Genomic DNA, 23118 nt, shown 5'->3' on the forward strand with positions numbered 1-23118 from the left:
AGAGGAGTCAGATGAGGTGGCTCGGGCATCTGGTTAGGATGCCCCCTGGATGCCTCCCTGGTGAGGTGATCCGGGCACGTCCCACTGGGAGGAGACCCCGGGGAAGACCCAGGACACGTTGGAGAGACTATGTCTCTCGGCTGGCCTGGGAACGCCTCGGGGTCCCCCCAGAAGAGCTGGAGGAAGTGGCCGGGGACAGGGACGTCTGGGTTTCTCTGCTCAAGCTGCTGCCCCCGTGACCCGACCCCCGGATAAGCGGCAGATGATGGATGGATGGATGGATGGATGGATGGATGGATGGAATTGTAGATTTGGATATTTCCTGACGTTACCTCAGATTCTCAGTTGACTGTAGGAGTGAGTATGAGAGTGCTTGGTTGTTTGCCTCTGTGTGGACCTGTGATGAACTGGCGACACATTCAGGGTGTTCCCTTGAATAGACTCCAGGCTCCCAGGCATATTTGCGCATTAGAAAGGAGCTGAACCACAGCCCAGTTTGAACCAAACCGAGTCCTCTTTCTCTCCAGACCAGCATTGGACTATTTGGTCCAAAGGTGGTTTTACACCAATGCTAATTTGGTTTATATCAAACTAAAAAAATCTTAAAGTCCAAGACAAGTGAGTGTGAAAGGCTCCAAACTTTGGGACACCAAGCTCCTTTTGGACAACCAAGCTAATTTTGGTAGGCGACACAAAAAATGAAATCTGGCACTGTTGACTGTTCTCTTTAGAGTTAACACTTTATTAAGAATTAAAGATGCAGCAAATTGCAATTACACTAACACAATTCATAAGTAAATCAATATATTTAGTTAAAGAGAGTTGTTCATATACTGCTGAAGATAAGGCTGCTGATCATGCCGTCTTTACAATGTCAAAACTCTTAACGGTTTCCTACAATTTCCTAAAATAATCCTCCCTTTGTACTTCACGCCATTTGTCTACAGCTCGCTCTCACAGCACCTTGTGGTGTAGTAAACAACTTTTCTATAAAAGATAGAAATATAAAAGTATAAGATAGTGAGCTAAAAATAATCATTCCACAGAACACATAAACAAAACATTTTGTTAACGGGAATTTATCCTCAGTGCTCCCTTGGAATCTGTAAGCAACAGACTTTATGAGTGTTGTGTGGGTCCATCTGTGACTAACGCATAACACGTGTGGCCCAAATTCCCCCAAGCAGTATTTTAAGTACTAAATCTTTGTTTCTAATAATGTTACAAACTCTTTGTTTGTATGTTTTTTTTAAATCAATGATGCCGACTCAGACGGACCTACAAATGTAGTTATGTCACTTTCAAGAAACAACATTCAGTTTTCAGAAGCCTGAAAACAGTTCAGTACATCCTGCATCACTCAAACGTCATCCTTCCAGTGCACCTATCAACAGACAGACATCCTATGAATCAAATCTGTATGTCAAAGTCAGAACAGGTGGTTCCTGTTTTGTCTAATTAAAAGAAATCAAATCAAATAAAACTAAATCAAATCAAATCTGACAGACGGAGGTGATATCGATGTCATCTGTTTGTTTGCTTTTTGCTCCTCTATTTTCATAAATCTTACTGCTCATCTCTGTGAGTCTTCAATATAAAGGCTCTAATCCTGTCTACATTATCTTCTCTTTCTCTTACACCAATGCTTCCTGCATGAGCCGGGCTGTGTAGCATAACCTTCTGATTCTGCAGTTTTCTGTTATTTCAAACAACTTAAATCTTTATCTGAAATGGATTAGTATTTTCACTAATTCTGCAGTCTTCTGCTCTTTACATTGTATTGTCACTACACTTCCTGTTTTGAATTGGTTGATTGCTAATACGGCACCATAAAACATAAGAAAAAATATAAAAATATCAAAAATTTTGTACAATGAGTAATACTCAGGGAAATCAAGAAATGAATCAAGTAGCGTCACTATATCAACACTAGAGGGTGTAGTTTCATATTTCCTTTCAAACGCTCATAGTTGTTAGGTAAGATGTAAAACTGTAGTATTCAAAACCACGAGCGCATTGAAATGCTCCCACCTTCATGAGAATGGCTGTCTCATCAGTAACCTGCAGTTCATCCTGGCAGTGTGCCTGCAGCTGTGTAAGGGGAGTGCTACATACAACAGTTAAACTGTGACAGATATGTTGACAACTGTACTGTCTTTTCCCTTTACATTTTTACTGTTGTTTTAACATAATCATACACGATAAACAATAAATAAAGACTCTCATAGACTATCTTGTTCCAAGTTTGTGGTTAAGTCTTGCGCCTTTTGCCATCTGATGTCTCTGGTCCGAAAAAGAATGCAGTTCCCCCCATTTCAGCAGGGATCTGTGCCTTTCTCAGCTGGTTATCATCTTCTTACCCTCCATATCAGCTGGTCTCTCACTTTGGTCCTTTGAACACCTCATCTTCTCATGCCCTGCACCCAGCTCTTTCATTTTCTCCCAAACCACTGTTTTCTCTCGCATTATTCTTCATCACCCTCACATCTCCATCTCATCTCCGAGTGCTTCTCGGGCTCCTTAATCGCATGCTCCTCATTCGCTCTTTGCGGACACCTGACGACAGCTCTTGCAAGGTACTGATGGCTGTCTTGGTCCAGTGGTCCACTTCTTCGAAGATCCGGTACACCCAAAGCTTCAGCTCAAACAAAAGGGTCGGACCATCTAACTGCAAATGAGAGGACGTAAATGGCTCTGCCTGAGTTTTTTTCTGACACTTCACTTTCACATCTGTGACACGGCCACTTACCTCCAAGCCCTCCAAGCTAGGAGTCAGGATGGCAGTACCATCAGTAGTTTTGAGGAGTTCTCCAGTGTTGATTAAGAGGAGCGACAGTCTGTCCTTTACCGTCTTCCTAATGTTCTCATACTCACCCTTCTCTCCACCACCCAGCTCCTCTTCCTCTTTGGCAATGGCTCTCTCTAGCAAGCTGCGGCACTGCAGCAAAGCAGAGTGCAGACGCCAGAGCTCGTCTCTGGTGTCCAGCTGGGACGAAGGAGGAGGGACAGACACCAGCCGGCCATTAGACACTTCTGGGGGGAAGCCCTCCTTCTTTCTCTTGAGAAAGAAAAAAAACAGAAAAAAGAAAAAGGGCAAGAACAAAGAACAAATGTGAGATGTGGGAGGGTAATAATCAGAGAATGATAGAGAGTGAAATGCACAAGTTGATAATTGAAGAATATTGTCACTCAAATCACACTGACGTCCCTTTTGACAGCGGTTTGTGCCTTACGTTTAAAATGGCTGAAATTGAGGCAAAAGGAATTCAGCCATAATGCGATAGGAATTTCTTCTGGCTCACTCAGCATACTTTCACAACTAGTCTGAAGAACAATTTCTGCTCAGCCCATTTCCAGTGGGACTTCTAACCTTCTCCAGAAAGTTAGAGTGAGCCAGTTAAAATAACAGAAGCCCTAAAGAATCAAGCAAAAAAACAAAAAAACAACAACAACTCAATAACATGCAATAACACGCAATGCTTTATGAATAATTCTGGTGGGATGCAACAAGTTTTTGGGTTTTAGCAAAGAAACAGACACTAAAAGAACAGATTTTTTCACTTAACTGCTTACCAAGACTAACTTAACCAAGTCTATAGCTAGGAAGCTATTAGACTACAAACATAGAGGAAAAGCCAGCCTGGCATAGCCACAAAACATGTTTAGACATCAGTTTTTGTTCAAATGAGCCAATTAAGATATGATGCAACACAACTAAAATGCTGCCTCAGATTTTACTGGATTAAACATTTTGCTAATGAGGAAGCTATGGACACAGCCCTGCTAATTGGGCTTCCAATCGATATGCTAAGCTGAGATTCTAAGTGGGAAAGAAAAATATATATACTTAAAATAAAGTTACACTATTGCTTTAACATTGATATAAACCCAGTATTGCATAAAAGCATTTCACATTGTCCCACCAGTCCACAATAGGATACTAATAATAATGGCTAAAATGGCTGCTATCTATGACCTCTGAAAGAATCTATTTCAACCAAAATCCAAAATCATGATTTGGTCCTAAATCCACCACAACGACAATGATTTGATATGCAAACTGTAAACCAAAACTAGAATCAAAGTAATAAAAATTATGGTTAACGCTGCCATTCAGGAATGCCTCCTGATGTTAACTGATGTTAACTTTTCTTCTCTTTTTTATTTAGGTCACCAAGGTGACACAAGAGCTGACTCAGATGGCCCCAGTGGACCAGTGGACTATTATAGAATTTGTAGTAGTGCCTGATTGTTAGCATACATTTACTGTACTTTCAGTAAACAACATACCACAATATAAAATGTCTATACACTGAGATTGTTTGAATAATGACAAATCTGAGGTCATGGTTTGTTTTGGTCTTGTTGTTGGCGCTCTTCGCAGGGATGATTGTAGCTGTCTTTTTAGTACTTGCGCGAGGTTTGAGGCCACCTTGTGACATTATACTGACGCGTTGATGTTGAACCCTACGTGCAAGTTAACCAGTGTGAAAGAATGGCCTGATGTGACCCATGTGCTCTGAAACTCAGGGGGGGAAGTTGATATAACGGCTCAGACAGCAGCGGGAATGTTACTGCAGGCCATTATGGATACTCAGGGAAACCTTTGTGCGGCCTGAAACAATATCCTCATGGATCCCTGAGAATTATGATAACGTGGTAAATCCTGATAATGATTTAAGAGCAATGAGACGGATGTTGGAAACAAGTGTTTTGCCACCCAAATAATAGACATTGGGCAGGCTGCCTGGAAACTATAACACACTGCCTGAAAGACTGATTAGTCCGAACATTTGATTTGAGAGACTGTGTGCTGAAAACTAAACAAAGTTGGGCTTCCTGCAAGTCAAGGAAAGAAATCACAGAAATGTGTATAAACAGTGGGAAGCAAAAGATTCCGTCACTGTGCGAATGTAAGAGAGTATATCAGCTGTGCTCCAAAAGGAACACAGTTAAAGACAATTAAACAAGACTGGTGTATTTCTTTTGTGAAATTAATTATTTATTTGCTTACTAATTCATTTATTTGAAACAAAGGAAAAGAACATCATGCAAAACAGATATTAGCTTTCAGACGACTTTACCCAAGATCAAGGGACTTAAGGATCTAATAACAGCTACAGCCTGTGGACAGGCATCACTGGCAAAGGCCAAATTAAGCTATTTCAAAGCAAACTCTTGCTCATCCCTTGTCCCAACGATCAGCAGCCATTGGCATCTCTAAGCAGCGACCTGGCACTCTGCTCATAAGGCAGGGTAAGAAAAGAAAAAACTAAAGTTTACAGGAAAAGTGGAGTTCTAGTTGAGTTCTGGAAAACCAAGAGACCAGAGTGTGCTTGCAGGATTTCAAGAAAGGCTAATCAAATGAAAACACTCTCCAACTACAAAGCAGAAGGGTGGACTGATGGTGCTTCAGGTTTGTGTTGGCACAGAGAACATACAAGAGGGAGAATGGATTCAATGAAAAATACCAACAAATTCTGCAAGCAAGTATCACACATCCGGAAGAAAAGCTACAAAAATGAACAGAAGTTCACTCCTACAACAGGATATTCATCCAACACACAACCCAGAAAAAAGAACTGTGGTCAAGTGAGCATTCCCTTACAAACACCTGCTCAAGCAAGCCACCATTCAAAACAGTTCTTATACCTAATCAGTGACTGAATTACTAAGTTCATCGTGCAAATCTACACCATAACTTTTTTTTTTGTTACAAACAGTTTACTTGCATGAGATCAAAGTTCAGTGGTGCTGGGCTAGTGTGTGCTGCTCATACAGTGTGGGCTCAGATATCATTAAGTTGGTTTTGTGTATTTAAACGGCATGCATTCTGCCTCCTGTGTATTAGTGTATGTACGATGTAGGGATTATTGGCCATGAAGACAGGTATTTTCTCCAAGACGTGAGCTATTTTTGTTTTAGAGCTGGAGCGGTTAAAGGCGAACTTTGGTGTTGAAGAATTATATGAAAGAACTGTACCAAGGCTCACTGGTTTTTCTGTATTCAGAGGAGGAAACAAAGGTCACAGGGCCAAGGTCGACGAGACAACTGCGTCTAATAAATTATCTGTTCATCTTATACGTTTAATTAACTAGGAATTCGCTAGTCTTATACATACATGTTTTAATAACTACCACTAGAAGTGCAAACTGAGGGTTTTGCTTTGGCCCTCACAATACTGCGACCTAAATATGAGGTGGTTGGGAAGTTTGAGGATAAATGCCAGGCTGCTCCCTTCCTCCGGGCAAGACGCATGAAAGAAAGCATGAGGGATCGAGTTGGCTGGAAACCAAGAAGTTTTAATAACTAGCAGCTCTCACACCTATCAGCAAAGAGACACGGGCTTGTGGAGAGAATATGAAGGCTTCGTGCCCAGACACTGATGACAGCATGCCATAAAACACCCACCTCCATCATTCCAACAGAGTTCACGATCCCCACCCACGCACGCACGCACACACACCCCTCTACTCTGCATTCTCACCCCCTGCTGCCTTGGACATCTTTTCTGTCTCTCTCATACATAAATATACATACTGGAATACACACAATCTTATCTTGCTCTTGCACGCACCCCTTTCATCACTCTTTTGTTGCCTCCCTCTCAAGCGCACCCACTTTCTCGATGAACTTCTCTCAGATACACACACATGCCAACATGCATTCACACACACACACGCACAGAAACTATCATTCTTCCATTTAACCTTGGCCCGTTTCTCTCTTTCTTCCTCCCTCCCACACAGACACGCACGCACCCATACACGTACACGACCTCCTCACGCTCTCTCTCTCTCACACACACACACACACATATGCACGTACACGTTCCTCCACGTTTCCCTCACACTGTGACCTGCTGGTAGGTTGTAGCCAGTGGAAAAGTGAGCTGTCATACTCACATATAGCTCCAGTAAAATGGAGCATTCGTGATGAAGCTGCGCAGCTATAGCAGCGGCCCGGGCCGACGTGGTCCTACTCAGATCCGAGCCGTTCGTACTTCTGGTCCGTCTGGTTGACATTCCACCTCTTGGTGCCGGGTAGACTCTGAAAGAACAGTTCAGGGAGCTACAGGGCAGTAACAGGTCCGCCCCTTTTATACTCTCCTGTACGCCTGCATCATCCCGACAGATTACTGGTCACGTTTCAGTTCAGCATTCCCTTCCTCTCCCCTTCGATGTAACTCGGTCCTCCGTCAGTTAGGGCCAGCTGGGCGCTTCTCTGTACAAGAGTGCCGGTAAAAACGCGTGCCCCACTTTGACCGACCTGTTAGACTCTTATGTTACAAAGTTTGCAGGCAGCTCTCCGCCCTCTCCCCCGGGAACCTGATGCCTGGCAGGAGGAATTCAACGGGACAAGCAGGGGCGGAGAGCCAGGAGGGAGGAGGAGAGAGGAACTCATCAACTTATTCATGAGGAGCTTATCTGAGTTACTGGTAGTGACAAGGCATGGATAGGTCCAATTCAAGTGGAATGCTGTCTGGACTGTCAATCTGCTTCCGTTGTGCCTGTCCCCTTTATGATAAATAGCGGACACAAACATCAAGTGTAACACGACAAGTCCTTTGCCATCCCGACGGGAAATGACTGTTGATGAGCTGCCGTTCATGAATGACTCAATAGAAAAAATATGCCCAGAGTTTTTTCAGCAGAGCCAAAACACTGCCCTGGAAGGATGCCGTGTCACTGTTTCTGAAACAGCTGAGACACGTTGTGAGCCTGAAATTACCCTGAAAATAGTAGAAAAACGTGGTATTAAATGTTGAAAATGCGACATCTAGTTGATTCATTTTGAATCTCAAGCTGGCAGTACTTTCCAAGTGTGACAGAAACATGAAATGGACGTTGGAATTGAAATTCTTCTCCCTTTGTTTTTATCAGATTTTTGAGGTCAAAGTTTACACACAAACACACACACCCACGTATATGCGTGCACCAATATCAGGCAGAACAAACTGTCACTTTTGTAAGTGTGTGTGCGAAGTTGTAATACTTTCAGAATGTGGTTTGACATTATGACTTGATGAAAAAAAGTGAACCTTTCCCCGAGAAATGATTGTTGTCTGGATTTAAGTATACAATACTGTTCAAAAATCTTGAGCCACCCCTCATTTAGCAATACATTGCCAGGAAAATAGGAGTGGTAATTCATTGAAGCATGTACAGACATGATGAAACATTCCAATGGAAATGGTAAGGTACAGTGATTGAACTGGAAATGGTAGAAAAAGTAGCCGATGTCCAAAGAAAATCGTTGAAAGCCTGGTGAGCTACTCCTCATGACCACTTTGAAAGATTACAAGAAAGTCTGCAAGCAGAAAAAAACAAAAAAAAAATGTGGGCAGACTCAAGCCATTTGCACAGAACAATATGGTGTTCAAAAACCTGTTGATCAGCATATGGTGCTTCTGCATATGTACAAGTTACTCATTTCCAGATGCACAACTGCACTCTCACACCATCACTGATGCTGTTTTTTGTACAATGTGTAGATATCAAGCCAGACGGTCCCGCTCCTCTTTTATCCTGGAGGATGCTTCACTGAAAGGTTATCAGACCGTACGACAGGTTCTGAACACGAGGCGAAGGCACCATTTCTGGATTTGTTTAGTTCCGTTGCCTGGTAGAGTTCTAGCTTCCGTTTCATGATGAGGTGATGAACTATGTTATAGCATGATGGTTTTCAGAGGTTCCTCAGAGCCCACCCATGACAAAATTATGTCTAGTTTTAATGCCGTGCTGCTTGAGGATCAGTGTCACCTCGGAAATACCGGTTTTCATCCATGTCCCTTTGACCTCTCCAGATCCTCTGAACCTTTTAATTACACCATGTTTGGCTGATTTTAAAGAACCCAATTTCTTTGCATTTTTACATTGAGAAACATTATTCTCATGAGTTCGTTCTGGACTGGGTGTTCAGATAGTCTCCATCTTTACTTCTGAAAGACTGCCTCTCTGGTTTGCTCTTATTATACCCAATCATGTCAAAGACCTGTTGACAATTAGCCTAATTGATGAGATATTCCACCACGTTTTCCCTCTGTCCTAATCTTTCTTGACGATGGTATCAAATTCAAATTAGGAATGTAAACATTTAAGAAAACATTTTCTTTTATTTAACATTTATTTGTCACCTCTCTGACTGACAATGCGCACGTTCAGACAAAAACTCAAATGCAGCATTGTATAAGTCCTGTGAGCATCTCAGTGCTGTGTTTCTGCAAATTCAGCAGGATCAACAACAAAAGTAAAAAGATGTTCTGCAGCCATAAGTTGGCTAACCCCATGATGATTTTCCCCTGTCCCAATGCAGCTTACTTCCATTTTGATTTTCCTTTATAAATGGACTAATGAGGCTTATGCCTTGAAATCTTATTCAAACACCATAAAGTCATGTGAAAAAGAAAAGTACACCCTCTCCCATCTGGTCCTCACAAAGTTAGTATTTAACAAAAACTAAGATGAAATGCAGAATCAGTGTGAGGGAAAAACTAAGTACACCCCACGATTCAGTAGATTGTAGAACCATCTTTCGTAGCAATAACTTAATAACTTAATAACTCAATAACTTAACAATAACTCATTTTCTGGATGATGTTGTCAGTGTCTCACATTGTTGTGGAGGAGCTCCTTTCTTCTTTACAACGTTGCTTCAGTTCATAGAAGTTTGCAGACGTTTGTTTGCTGCGGGTCTCTCAAGGACCCACCACAATATTCCGTTGTAGATTTGCTGCTGTGCTTTGAATCATTTTCCTGTTGCATGACCCAGTTTCAGCCTAGCTTTAACTGTCAGACAGATGGCGTCATATTTGACTAGAACACTTTGGTATGGAAGATATGCAAGTGTTATCATCAGACATGTTTTCTATGCCTGGTTACACCCAACTGAGTAGAAAACAGATGGACATCTCAATGACTGGCTGAAAATCACCAAAAATACAGAAATTTGAGATTTTGTCTTTCACACTCACAAAATGTAAAAAGAAAACAGCATCTTAAGATATACACAACATACACACACAACATTTTGAGGCCTACATAGTCTGAGATATAGCTAGCTTTTTTTGTAGTTTCTACAAACGTGAATGATATTTTTCATTGTTGAATATTGAACTCCAAATAGTTTGAAAATGACCCTGTGACTCTTTCCAAATTGATGGACAGCACTGCTGATGTCTTTCCTCGTTGCCATTGTGTTAACACACACCTGAATGCTGCAGACATGCAAACTGACAAAACTTCTGCTTTTATAGAGCTGCTCACACTTACTGATGATCAGTTAATAAAGTGCATTTGATCAGCAGCACCTGGCTTCTGCCTGCTTCATTTTTCATTTGCTGCTTCTGCGTTTTTTGTTGAATAAATCATGACGCATAAAATGTCAAGAGATGCTCATCCGCGATTGTTTTACTCATCTTATGACCCGATTCAGACCAGATGATTATTTATTGTGTCCTGATTTGTAAAATCTTGGAAAGTAGAATCTTTGAAGCTGGAACTTTTTCATGTGACTGTATGTGAAAATGGATTTAAGTTTTACAAATGATGTGGAATGTACACCCTCCTTATTTGAATGTATTACAATATAACAATGTAGTACAGCTCAACATAAGTACATAATTTGATTTCGTCAGATTCATATGATCTGCAACTGTGTGCTTTGTTAAATGCAGTCTAATGGCAACGTGTTCAGGTTTATGTCAACAGTGATAGACTCTTGTTCTACGTCTTTTACAATGAGAATGCACGGAAACAGACTTTCTCTTGCATGCATTCCAACTCCTCTTTCTCTCAGACTGTTTCCGTCCTGTCGGCATCAACCTTAAAACTCACCCGTGGAGTCCGTGCACTCCAAGCTCGCTTACATAAGTTTCATCAAGTCTGTCTGAGGAATCAAATGTGTGCTGTTGGCTATCTTTTGCAGTCTGTGGTTACTGCTGCTTTTTACTGGCATCTGTTTCAGCTTGAAGTGGATCATAATGTTATTTAACTGGAAGAAATAACTTGCTATGAAGAACTTTCTCCATGGAAGGCTATTTTTAGTTGCAGTAAACTTAGCAGGAAAAGCACACGGAAAACTAATGACATTTGTCTTTTTTCTGTTTCTTTTTTTTTTTTTTTCCAAGTCAAGTCAGCTTTATTATCAGTGCTGCCATATGTACGGTAGAAGATAAAAAAAAATTATTAAAAAATGTATACAAGCTAAAAGATACAAGAAAAAGGCAGTGGCAAATCTGTATAAATATGGCAGTATAAACAGAATTAACAGTAAAGACAGTGAGCTATTGTTTAAACAGTGAGCTGCACAGTTAGTGTACATAATTGACTGTACACAGGGAAATTTGGTTTGCAAGAGTTTTTAGAGTTTGTGAAGTAGCTGGTGCCATCTGGTTTGTGCATGGGGGGTCAGTGTCCAAAGTTTGTGGGGGCAGAGAAGGAAGGGGGGGGGGGGCAGTGCTGTGAGGGAGTTCAGCATCCTGACAGCCTGGTGGGTGAAGCTGTCTTTCAGTCTCCTGGCTCTCGCCCGGAGGCTCCTCATTCTCCTCCCGGAAAGCAGGAGGCTGAAGAAGCAGTGGGTGGAATGAGGGAAGTCACCCGCACTGCTGAATGCTTTGCGGGCCAGGCATTTTTGTAGACACACACATCTGGTTTAAAGCCATCTAAACCTTTGAGTTCACTGAAACACACTTCTACAGTTAGTCAAAATCCCCATAGATGCAGAAAATGTAATGTCTCAAAACTGGACACTCTATTAAACTGGTGACTTGAGCTGAAAATATATAAACATAAACAAACACGTGGCAAAACACAAAGCCTCGGAGCTGCTGTAGCTCGGGGGGGAAGAGCAGTCGTCTGCTGATCTGAAGGCCGTGGTTTAATTCCCGGCTTCCCTGGATCCCATGCCTGGGCACGACACTGAACCCCAAGTCGCCCACCGATGCGTCCATGCGTGTGAATGTGTGTGATAGGGAAAAATGTAAAATTGTACAGACTAAGACGTGCTGTCTGAGTGTATGGATGAATGTGGCTTGTAGTGAAAAAAAAAAAGCGCTTTGAGTGGTCAGCTAGACCAGAAAGGCACTATAATAGTGCAGTCCATTTACTGTGACCGCACAATTGCGTGCACATACACTTTAGCAGTTAGCTCCCAATCACGCTCTGTGACTCGGAAACAGGGTTCATTGTTGGGGTACAGAGGCCTGAAGCTTAAGCCAGCAAGACTGCTCGAATGTGTCATGTAAAGTCAGTGAAGTGAAATCTGAATTAAGATCTGTTGGACAGACATCGGTGACCAGAGTGGGGAAATTGTATGGTCAAAAACCATAAACACTTGTCTACAGAGACCAAGAGAAAAGTTACATGGTCAGCTGAATGGAACAGAGTGCATGTTTAGTGTGCACAAAGATAATGGTACTGGTCTGAACTCTAACCCTCCCAATGAGCGGATCTAGTGGCTCCATATGCTGTGGGTGGATGGGTAGGGGTGGCACTGCACTGCTCAGAGTAATCACCTTCACCCTGTGAACACAACGCTCCTATTCACAGTATTGGAGGAGTCAGTGGATAGTGTGTTAAGTGTATAGATGATGTGATTTATAAGATGTTTTATACCTTCACACTGACCAAATCTCAACCCAGTTAAACACAGGTGAAACAGGACTATGTTCTGAAGGAATGGCTTTTTATTGAGTCAAAGAGACAGAAGCACAGAAGCTGTTGTGGTGGCAGACAGCAGGCAAACAGCTTCCTAAGACACTTTGTATTGTTTCCTGTCATTTTTCACCTGTATGCACACAAATTAAACAATCAAAAGTTCCACGTAGAAGAAATTAATTTTAACTTTATCATTCTTTTATTCTTCACAAACCAACAGTAGTGTTGTGCTCTTAAGCTAAATATTTCAAAATGTTTTGTCTTAATTGCTAACTTCTTGAAAAAGAGAGGATGGATACATTGTAGTTATTCAAAGACTGTTTGTAATCTGTCATTTGGGGATGTGCAGAAATTACAGTTTTGACACATTGAAGAATATACAGTATGTTAATTATGGCAATAAAAAAATGAATTAAATCAAAAAAATTTTCTTGTGTTTGTATCACCTTTCATGCAAGCTATTATGTGGGTAAAAGTGAATTATCTGATACTAAACCAGATCAGGTGTAGATCTTAATAGTGTGAAATAAAGTGTTAAGTTTAATCGAATGGACTGAGCAGACGGAACACTAGAATCAAAGTAATTAGTATGACAATTTACAACATGTTGATTTTATTAAACTGAAGAGGCTACATAGTTTTCAAAAGCATGTGCCCACGTAAAACGTTTCCAGCTTCACTGTTTATATATTCCAGGGTGTAATACCCCGCCTGTCCGACAGGGATCAGTACAGGCACGTATAATGTACAGAGCGAGCAAATAACAACAGTGGACAACTACAGTTATGGTGATAGCCGACCCGGGAGTTATGTTATGAGAGGAAATGGACATTATTGTATATTTTTCCGCGGCGATACTTCCATAACAACATATTTGCTCTGCGGGCAACAGTGATCCAGGAACGACATTATCGCCCTTTTCTTCACAGACCGGGTTAATAGGCTAGCTAGCTTAGCCTCCAGGATGAACTCCCTGGTTGGCTACGGAGTGTCTTCTGACTCCGACGAGGGAGAAGATGTAAACATCACCAAACCGGGGTGAGTAGACGCTACTTGCGTCGACACAAGTCATTAAAAATGTAGTAATTGGTTATTATGGTAACTCACATGGTATATGCTACATTTCCCGTGTAAATCATTTGTGTTTTGTATTCAAGCCCCGTTGAGGATTTGGGTGACGAAGTAGAAGCTGACAAGAAAGCTCGCAACTTTTTATTGCAGTCAACTTCAAGTGAATCGGACCCAGACGACGACGATTCAGAGCCCTCACCACCAACCCAAAAACCTGCGCCCAGCCAGTCCACCCTGCCTGCGCCATCCTTAGGTTTCCTAACCTCTTATAAGTTACCCTCTCCATCACTAAATGCCTGCGCTGACAGCAGTGTGTTTGCTAACCCGTTCAAGGCTCAGGCGGAGCAGAAACTCACTGCCTTGCAGAAACACGTTCCCCTCACCATGCAGGCCAAACCCTCCCAGATAGGGGGCAAAAGGATATGCGTGTCGTACAGGAAAGACGGAAGATGCCGGTTTGGGATCAAGTGCAAGTTTGCGCACGACAGTGACCTTCAGACTCCAGCTGTGCCACGTGACTGTCTTTCATCTGCGAGTGAAGAAACTCCAGAGGCAAGTCCTTCTGTAGGCGGAGCATCACAAAGCCCCCAGCAGGAGTCTAAAGAAGAAGAGTCAGAGGGGCAGCAAGCGAAGAAGAGGAGAGTTGGACTGAGTAACACTCTGATCCCCCCCAAAAGAGCTCTGAAGCAGTATTCCGTGCAGAGGGACAGAGAGCGGCTCAATATGTCCTGATGTATGTTTCAGTAGGCTGGGATTAAAACTAGGTCTGCAGGCGCTTGTTTAGAATTTTTAGCATTTTTGATAAAACAATCAACTAATGACTAAATAAACCTGTTAGTAGACAGAACTCCACGGTGTGGACCGTGCAACTGACTTACACCTGCCGTTACATCCCATCCCTTTGGCCAGAGGCTACTGTACATTTCCCAGAGACACAACAAAGTGTGGCGCTTGCTTAAATACATTAAAACACGTGGACAGAAAGAGGGAAATAAAACTGCTGCATGTCCTGTTAAAAATACCCCCCGCCCTGAAAAAATGCAATGAATGAACACTTAAATGTTAAGACATTTATTTACATCTCATAATTTGACAGCTTATAGTTTGTGCTAGAACAAATCTAAGGTGAGAGGTTATAAGGTTCCATATAGTTTTGTTTATCAAATGACATTAAACTTTAAAAGGTTATTCAATCAGTGACTGTGCTTGCTGTTACTTAAATGTGTTCATATGTGATTGGCTATGTGAAAGGTCATCTTTTGGCTGCTGAGAATAACTTCTTATAGAATTTGACTGTACAAGTTACAGTTCCTTCACAGTCCACAAACAGCTGCTCAAATACGTTCGACATGGATTCAAAGACTGCCAAAACCTGAAACCAACACATTCTGGGACTTTTACAGACATATTATACATTAGCCGTCAACTTTACTTTGCCTGGGTTCTCCGCGTTTCCTTCGTCTTTGTGAGCGTAGATCTTTTCCTCGTCTAATTAAGGTCCAGTAAAACTTGACGATAACAGAGGCCGTCCAGAGCTTTGAACAGAATTTTCTCACCTCAAACACGTGAAGTTCATAACGTTCTAATGTGCGTTCTGTGTTAATCCATTTCATAAATTAAACTGATTTATTCCAACCTATTAGATGCCACAAAGCAGGCCTCTTTTTTTCTTTTGCTCTGAGATGGGCTATACTAATGTATAATGGCAACATAAACTGATCAAAATACACACTCAAACAACTAGATACAGGGCTGTTATATACAAAGTTAACAACATACACAAACAAACACGTATCTTTCCCTGATACAGATATTCTAAAAAGCTACCAAGTATGACAATGAGTGAACAGTACATCATATTGGTGATCCTACATTTACCTCAAATATGGCAATACAGTATGTCAGGTATCTCTCCTCTGTTCTGGGTGTGTCGTCGTTGTTTTACATGAGGGCCTGCTGCACATGTCTCTCAGTGGCATCAGCCAGAGCTTCCCCCTGTCCCGCCTGCTGCCAGACCACACTGTCCTCCCCAACAACGTCCGTGTGCTGAAGGGAGCTGCCTGACGGAGAGGAAGAAGAGAGCACCGGGTTGTCCAGGATGAAGTTGTCTCCGTTGGTGGAGGCTGGGTTCTGGGGCTGAGGTTGGGAGGGGGACAGGAGAGGAGGGCTCGGAGCGGCTGCATGTAGGGTCTGAAGGTGCTGGGAGGTTGCTAAGATTGGGATCTGCTGAATTTGGGTCTGTGACTGGCTGACGGGCTGGAAGGTCATCTGTAGGATTTGCGGCTGCCCGTGGCTCTGCTGCTGGGGAGAGTACGGCTGAAGAGGCTGCAGCTGGGGTTGATGCTGGCTCACCACTGAGCTGGAATGGAGAGTCAGCTGCTGCGGCTGTTGAGCAGTCTGCACAAACTGAACAGGCATCTGGAGCTGGAGGTGAGTCTGCTGTTGGCTGTCAGCCGGCGAAGGAGGGTCTATGGGGGACAGGGCAATTGTCACTGGCACCTGCATGGTATGGAGGCTCTGGTCTTGCCCCAGCAAAACCACCTGATGACTAACTTGTTGGGTCATGTGACTCATCTGGGACACCTGGGCCACATGCTGCCCATCATGACCCAGCTGCTCCACCTGACCGTCCTGGCCAACTTGGCCCACGTCCATGTTGGACCCCTCAGCCTGCATGGGGTTTCCCTGCAACTCCAGCAGGGAGGCAGGGGTGGTGATAAGGGCACCAGCATTGGCTGCGAGAGCCTCAGCGATTAGCACCTCTGGGTGACTCTTAGCCTTATGGGCCACCACACAGTCCTTCTTCTCAAACTTCTTGCCACAGATGGAGCAGGAGAACTGATAGGTGGCATCAGCGTCATGCTTCTTCATGTGCCAGTTGAGAGACGCCTTCTGGCGGCACGTGAAGCCACAGATCTCGCACCTATAGACGGGTAAAGACGGGTGAGGACAAAAACCTCACAAAGCAATGCAAAAAGATGCAGAAACTACAAACAGGGGAGTACTAACTGCAGTGGCTTCTCTCCGGTGTGTATCATGCGATGCACGGCCAGATTGTGGGAGCTCTTAAAGGCACGAGCACAAAACTCACAGATGTAGTCCCTCTGGTCTGGAATATAAAGAAAGAGCTCGTAACACGCAAAATTATGTTCAATGTTAAACTCAATGTTGACTCGAAATGATTATCCATCCAATCGAATGCGTGTGTACCTGTGTGATGCTTGGCGTGACGCAGCAGCTGCTTCTGTAGACGGAAAAGCCTCCCACAAGAAGGATGAGGACACACGTACTTCTTCTTGAGTAAGTGCTGGTACTTTATATGGTGCTGGTGTGGGAAGGAGGGAAAGTTTCATTTGTTTCAAAGTGGATACGCTCCAGCTTTAAATGTTGTGCGAGTAAACACATAAAAGGCAGTTTTAGAGTCTCTGCATTGGCTTCCTGTCAGCTTCAGAATAGATTTTAATAGATTCTTTTACTGGTTTTTAATGGTCTTATTCCTGAGTATTTATCAGAACAGCCTGTTAGACAGGGCTTTCTAAAACTGAAACCCATGGGCAAAGAACTTTCACTTCCTCTGGTATTTGAATTAATATTTAGTTTTTCACTCCTCTTAACTGTTGTACTTTGGACCCTTTTTAAGTATTTTAGTTACATTGTTTTAGTTATATTTGTGCTGTCTTGTCTTTTTACTTTTATTTATCTGTATTATGCCATTTGTTTTAATGTATTTCTTTAATGTTTTAACCTCAGTCATTTTTTCCTCACTGAGGGTGCTTCCTCAGTTCAGTTTTATATTGTTAGCTCAATATAATGATCTTTGTATGTGTGTGAGAGAGAGAGAGAGAGAGAGAGACTGATACAAGAGGACTTTTATCTCATGTAAAGCACTTTGAATTGCATAAACTGTATGAAAAGTGCAATATAAATAAAGTTTAATTGATTGATCGAGGAGAACAGGCAGCACCACTTCATTTCCTTCCTCTCTGGGGAAAATATTGTTTCTTTTCTGTGCTTTTTCCCTGTTTTAGCTCGGTGGTTTGAGTAAAGTGCCAACAATAGGATGCATGGTGATAATATGAAAGAAATCATAACCATTCATTTATAACATCTACGGTAAATGTTTGTCCTCAGATGTCACAGATGGCTTAAATAACTGACTGGAAAATCAGATTAAATCCTAATCTAATTAAAACCCGAGTGAAGCTGATTCCCACCAACTAGATGTGATTTCAAACAGTAGAAATAGTGTGTTGGGGGGGTTTACAGTGATGGATGCGAACAACAGGCGTGTTGGTTTATGAAACCAACCTGAAGGTAGCGAGGATGAGCCAACACGGTCCCACATCCTTCCATTTCACAGCGCACGTACTGCACGGGGGGCTTCTTCCTGAAGGGGTGAAGCACAAAAGCAGAAAAGCAAATATTACCTCAATGTCCAAGTCGACACATACGCCTCTCGTGCAAAATGCTAAATTGCTGCAAAACAGATCAGTCACGTACTGCTAATTTCCACCTTATGAGACCCCTTTAAACTCCAAACACAACTCTCACCTTCTCTTCGGCAGCCGTGGAGTTTTGTCATCTTTTTTCCGTCGGCCTCTCCTAACACAGTGAGAGCAAAGAAAGCTTTTTTTTAAGAATTTTGTTTCACAACAAAATCAGACTGAAACGGTAGTGATACAATTAGGATGACCGACTCTTATCAATCCCATTTCCTACATGTCTAGCACTGCTCTTACTTCCTGGGTCCATCCGGATCTTCTACTATTTCCTCCTCCAGCTTCACTTCCTCCTGCACAGCCTCCGCATTGTCCGAACCTTCTACTTTTATCTCAGCCACCTCCTTTTCTTTCTTAGGAGCTTTATCTTTTTCCTTCTTCTCCTTCTGTCTCGGAGGGGCTCTGCGCTTTGGTTTAGGGCAGTCTCTATAAAAAATAAAAATAAATAAATAAATAACCTATTTCACTGACAAAATAAAGAAAAATGTGGTTCCCAGCGAGAATCAGGCCCGAACATATATGAAAAATTGAGGAAGTGCAACAACCCCAACTAATCAGACCCACACAAACAAACCTTTCAACCCTCGGGTCATAGCTCTGGTCATTTAAGTCATCTTTAAAGGGCACATCTTCCTCGCTGCTGATACCCTCTTCCTCCTCGACACCACTGAAGACGACAAAACGAAAATGACTTCAAGCAGCATTTTACACTTTCAGCAGGTGCTTAAGCGGTGCAACTGCAGCCGTGCGTACCTCTGGCTCTGTGGCTGGTAGCTGAGATCATTTGGGTCATCCTGAAATGAAGACTCGTCATCCAGGACTTGCTCGGCTGTCTCCTCTTTTTCCTCCGCTTTCTTTTCACTGCGAGAGCATAAAGTTTCATCAGTGATCCTTAACTAGACTGATGCAGAGCCTGAGTAAGGGACTTACGCCAGTGTGAGGATTTACGCCTGCGTTATGGTGCATCTTCGTTTCCTTTTCCCTTAAAACCCACACGGTTGTAGCTGGTGGCAGAGAATTTAAGCCCCTTCACACAATGGTGACTGAAAGCAAAAATGGCCGCGTATGTAACGGCTCATGTGGGGAGCCAATAAAAGCTGAGTAATCGCTTCTATCAAAATTAATGCCACACAGAAAGTCGGAATAAGCTGGAGGAGATAATGTATGCAACAACTGAACTGATGGAGTCTATAAATGGACTTGTCAGAGATTTGAAAAATTTAGAAGACAGCTGATCAGTCGCAGGGAGAATATGGGTAATCGTGTCAGCCTTACGAGAAATCAGACACATTTGTTCCACTGCAGCGCTATGCCACGTAAATAATGACAACACAACAGTTCTGTGTCGCAACACTGTTCAGTCGAGTCTTTGTGAAGGTGTAGCTCAGTCTGCAGGGGAGAAAAAGCTAAAGGCTCTGTGCTGAGCATAAATCGGCTGCTGGTGTGAAACCGCTCAGTTATCAGAGAAAAGCATTAAGCTCTTGTGTGATCACACTGCAATTTAGTAAATAAAAAGATCTACACTTATGATACAATCCGATATGGAGGGGAAAAAAAAAGGAGGGTGTTTAAAAGTTACATAAAAACAGAATGGAGTGAGACTGAAATCCAGTTTTCTCATTGACCCTGAGACTTTTTCCCCTCCTGTTTCTCGCTGCAGAAAGGCGGCTCTCTGCTTCCGCCCGGCTCAGTCAGCAGCAGAGGGCTCCAATGTAAATTTGAAATTGTTACGCCACAGTTCAGTTTCCCCATTTCACCTCAGTCCACGTTCCAGCGAGCTCAGGCCCAGAGAAGACAGCAGTGTTTCTGGTCCTTGTTTAAATTGTTTGTTTTCTCTTTGCAAGGTGAAGGATACACTTACATCTGTGGATGTAGTGCTGTCTGAGGGCCCGAAGATTAAATCTACTAGAACAGAAAATACTGATTTACGTTCCGATTACAAAAATACTTACATGTCATACTTCTCTGGAGCGTTTACCTCTCCTTCCACTGTTTAATGAAAGAGAAAGACATCATGAGATTAAGAGAGACAACAAAAAACCTGCTCTGTTCCGCTTGCACCTTCATGCAAATTTATGTTTGGCACGAGAACTTAAAGCAGTCCCCTCGTTGCAACCTTTTAGTCTGTGCAGGTGAATTGTTGGATGTATTGTGGGGTGGCCGTGACAAGATGGCACCCACATTTGGGATGCCATTGATGCTGGGCTTTCAAAAGCCCTCAAAAACAGACCGCACAATTTCATTTGACTGTTTATGGGCACTTAATTGAATTGTTGACAACAGGTTGCTCACCAGCTGGATTCTCCATTCCAGGTTCGGTCTTACATACAGCCTTGGAGGAGCCGCGGACGGCCCTTCCAGCTGGAGGCTTGGCACCAGTCTGGGCTGGGGGGCGTCTGGAGGGAAGAACTAATGTGAGGGAGTAGAAGCCTACGGTCAGACATTCTCATATACACCAATTGCAAGACACACACAAGAGCTCTGTTTGAATCAACACACATAATTACATTAAGATATAGTGAGGTTACAACGGGGATATTACTGATTACCTTGAGCATCTGAGGCAGGTTTCTTGGGGTCTTCTGAACTACAGAGAGGATGGAAAACACTGACATCTTACATTTTATTGACCTCCAGAGCGACATAGCACTATTGATCATAAAACTTAATGAGACCCTGACTGCAGAAGGCAGTCACTTACGAAATGTCACTGAGGCACTTACGAAATGTGTGTGCATCTTTATAAACAGGTAAGTCTTACTCCACCCCTGAAGCCAGTTGAGAGGGGACGAGCCATGCTGAAGGCGTGCGTTTGACAGGAACCAAACCCACCGACACATGTGTTGAAAGTCTACACAACCTCATTGTAAACAAATGTGCTGGTCTTGCATATTGTTTTAATAAGCTAGGCTTGTCCAAGTAAAAACTTACTCTGTGCCTTGAAGGTTGTCACCTGCGAGCCCCTCTCCACCTTCCAACGGACCCGCAGATTCTGAAATTTTCTTCCGCTTGGAGTTAGAAACTTTCCTCCGCTTAGACGCACCGGTGTCCGGGCTCGGTTCGTCTTCGTCTTCGTCACTTTTGGAGTCCTTCAACCATGCCGGTACTGCCCTCGTTGACCTGTCTCTTAAAACTCGACCCGAGGTCAGTGGGCTCGACGCAGCACCGTTGACGTCCCCTGCATTAGCGGAGAGGCCGGACCTTGGTCGGCCCGCTCCCCGCTCTCTGAGCCCCCTCCGCGGTGTACCGGCTGTACTGGTGGCCGGGGTCTGGTCTGCGGCCTTGTCCTCCGTCGGCTTTTCACCTTTTTTTACATCCCCGGCTCGGTCGCAGACTGGTTCCATCACCGTGAGGACACTACCGCCTAACTCAGATTCCTCTTTAAGTTAAGCAGGTTTACATGCAAACTGAGGGAAAACTGACCACATTTGCTTTAAAGACGTTTTGATTGCAAGCGGCCCTTATCCAACAGTGATGCATTTTCTGTTGGCTTCGTCGCAAATTAAATGCATATATTTATTGATCAGAAACTTAAAACTTTTCTTAATTATCTATTCAGCAATAAACCGATATCATTTTAAAGAAGCAGACACTATTTTGTCGTTCTTAAAGCCATAGTAAACCTACTTATTCGCCCGGGCCTGGAGCACAACCATTTTGTGCGCTTTGTTGCGTCTCCTTTAAGCCAAATATAAACTGAAGGTACGTTCAAGAGCAGCAGCGTGTTTCAGCAGATTTCACAATCATCTGGACTGTCTCCTGCACCTTTCTCACCCTCGGTCAGTGTAGCTGTTTTGTTTATAAATCTGCAAACGCAGCGGCAGCCATGCAACGGCAGTGCACACACGGAGGGCTGCTGGTGTATCACGGGAACTGTAGTTAAAAAGTGAACAACACCGCTCGGATTTCGTTTTCAGGGATATTAAAGCTTCTTTTGTTGTGCTTTGACAAATTTCATGTACAAAGAAGATATTTGAAATTATGGATCAGTTGGAGTAGTTAGAATAATTTCAATATATCAAAAGAATAATTATTGATCACAATATTAAGAGAAAAGTGTCAAACTGTGGGAACATGTTCCATAAATCCTATGAATTTCTCCTATTTTAGCAAGTGATGTGATCATTTTGAGAGGGCCTATTTTCTTCTTAGGTAATAGTATTTTCGTAGTCTATGCCATAGGCAATGACACACCCCTGTGTGCCAAATATCCTCCTATTCAAACCTCAGATCAACTGAAAGCATTTTATGCTGCAACAGTAATCAAGCACTGATGTGTTAACATGGCTGCCACTGAAAACCTGCACTGACTAGTCTGAACAGTAGCCATGCTGCAGGCTGCTATGATAATGTGTATGTACCACCAGATGGCATCATTGTAACACCAAACTTTACATTCTGATTGACTCCTTTCACTATGAAGAATGATAAAGCAGAATTATTTATGTTGGAGAAAATATTTGTGGAAAATGATTTGCGATTTATTAAATCCTGTCTTTTTTTTTCTAAAGTATATATTCAGTATCAAGGGCTTTTCATTTCAAAGTGTACAAATGTTTGCTGTGGGTGCTTCAACTCTTTCACCACAGAGAGATGCTGTTGTCATATGTGTAGAATTAGGTTTGGCTTTTTTATCCCTGAAAGTGTCTTAATGGAGACACAAGTTGCCCAAACCCTGTGTGTGTTATTCAGCCTTCAAAGTGTCTTTACTGTGTGCTGGATAGTCCTTGTCTATTTAAGCTTTGACAATGCAGCATTTATGATTTCAGACAAAAAAGATGAATACATTTTGATTTGTCAGACCACAGGGCAATATTCACCTCAGTCCATTTTAAATGAATTGTTACTAGAGAAGAATTTAATTAAATGATACAGTACTTTATGAATCCCCA

General features: G+C 42.7%; 3 protein-coding genes across 3 annotated transcripts; 1 reads left to right on the top strand and 2 right to left on the bottom strand.

Moving 5' to 3' along the window:
* Positions 1-1299: 1299 nt before the first annotated feature.
* Positions 1300-7370, bottom strand: cntf (ciliary neurotrophic factor). The gene is made up of 3 exons (XM_072385102.1): positions 6906-7370; positions 2750-3058; positions 1300-2668 (listed from the first exon to the last, which is right to left on the bottom strand). The coding sequence occupies exons 1-3, from the start codon at positions 7023-7025 to the stop codon at positions 2495-2497; spliced, it is 603 nt and encodes a 200-aa protein (XP_072241203.1). The 5' UTR covers positions 7026-7370; the 3' UTR covers positions 1300-2494.
* A 6035-nt stretch (positions 7371-13405) lies between these two features.
* Positions 13406-15059, top strand: LOC140306036 (uncharacterized). The gene is made up of 2 exons (XM_072385105.1): positions 13406-13694; positions 13814-15059. Exons 1-2 carry the CDS (start codon positions 13621-13623, stop codon positions 14457-14459), a joined length of 720 nt encoding a protein of 239 aa, XP_072241206.1. The 5' UTR covers positions 13406-13620; the 3' UTR covers positions 14460-15059.
* Positions 14783-22060, bottom strand: zfp91 (ZFP91 zinc finger protein, atypical E3 ubiquitin ligase). Its single transcript, XM_072385103.1, has 12 exons — positions 21158-22060; positions 20776-20813; positions 20519-20635; positions 20179-20215; positions 18980-19087; positions 18801-18893; positions 18467-18652; positions 18279-18329; positions 18036-18114; positions 16938-17052; positions 16737-16836; positions 14783-16650 (listed from the first exon to the last, which is right to left on the bottom strand). Exons 1-12 carry the CDS (start codon positions 21568-21570, stop codon positions 15669-15671), a joined length of 2319 nt encoding a protein of 772 aa, XP_072241204.1. The 5' UTR covers positions 21571-22060; the 3' UTR covers positions 14783-15668.
* Between the last annotated feature and the right edge of the window lie 1058 nt (positions 22061-23118).

This window comes from Leuresthes tenuis, unplaced genomic scaffold (genome assembly GCF_036924035.1).
Source record: "Leuresthes tenuis unplaced genomic scaffold, fLeuTen1.0.hap1 SCAF_4, whole genome shotgun sequence".
In the NCBI taxonomy this organism is placed as follows: Eukaryota; Metazoa; Chordata; class Actinopteri; order Atheriniformes; family Atherinopsidae; genus Leuresthes; species Leuresthes tenuis.

What these genes read in the sequence shown, in the direction of transcription:
- cntf (XM_072385102.1), bottom strand. Translation starts at nt 7,025, where the DNA reads ATGTCAACCAGACGGACCAGAAGTACGAACGGCTCGGATCTGAGTAGG. An exon ending in CCATTTTACTGGAGCTATAT is followed by an intron (nt 3,059 to 6,905) that starts GTGAGTATGACA and finishes TTCTTTCTCAAG; the next exon opens with AGAAAGAAGGAGGGCTTCCC. An exon ending in CTAGCTTGGAGGGCTTGGAG is followed by an intron (nt 2,669 to 2,749) that starts GTAAGTGGCCGT and finishes TCTCATTTGCAG; the next exon opens with TTAGATGGTCCGACCCTTTT.
- LOC140306036 (XM_072385105.1), top strand. Translation starts at nt 13,621, where the DNA reads ATGAACTCCCTGGTTGGCTACGGAGTGTCTTCTGACTCCGACGAGGGA. An exon ending in GTAAACATCACCAAACCGGG is followed by an intron (nt 13,695 to 13,813) that starts GTGAGTAGACGC and finishes TTTGTATTCAAG; the next exon opens with CCCCGTTGAGGATTTGGGTG.
- zfp91 (XM_072385103.1), bottom strand. Translation starts at nt 21,570, where the DNA reads ATGGAACCAGTCTGCGACCGAGCCGGGGATGTAAAAAAAGGTGAAAAG. An exon ending in ACCTGCCTCAGATGCTCAAG is followed by an intron (nt 20,636 to 20,775) that starts GTAATCAGTAAT and finishes CCCTCACATTAG; the next exon opens with TTCTTCCCTCCAGACGCCCC. An exon ending in CCACGGCTGCCGAAGAGAAG is followed by an intron (nt 18,115 to 18,278) that starts GTGAGAGTTGTG and finishes TCACCCCTTCAG; the next exon opens with GAAGAAGCCCCCCGTGCAGT.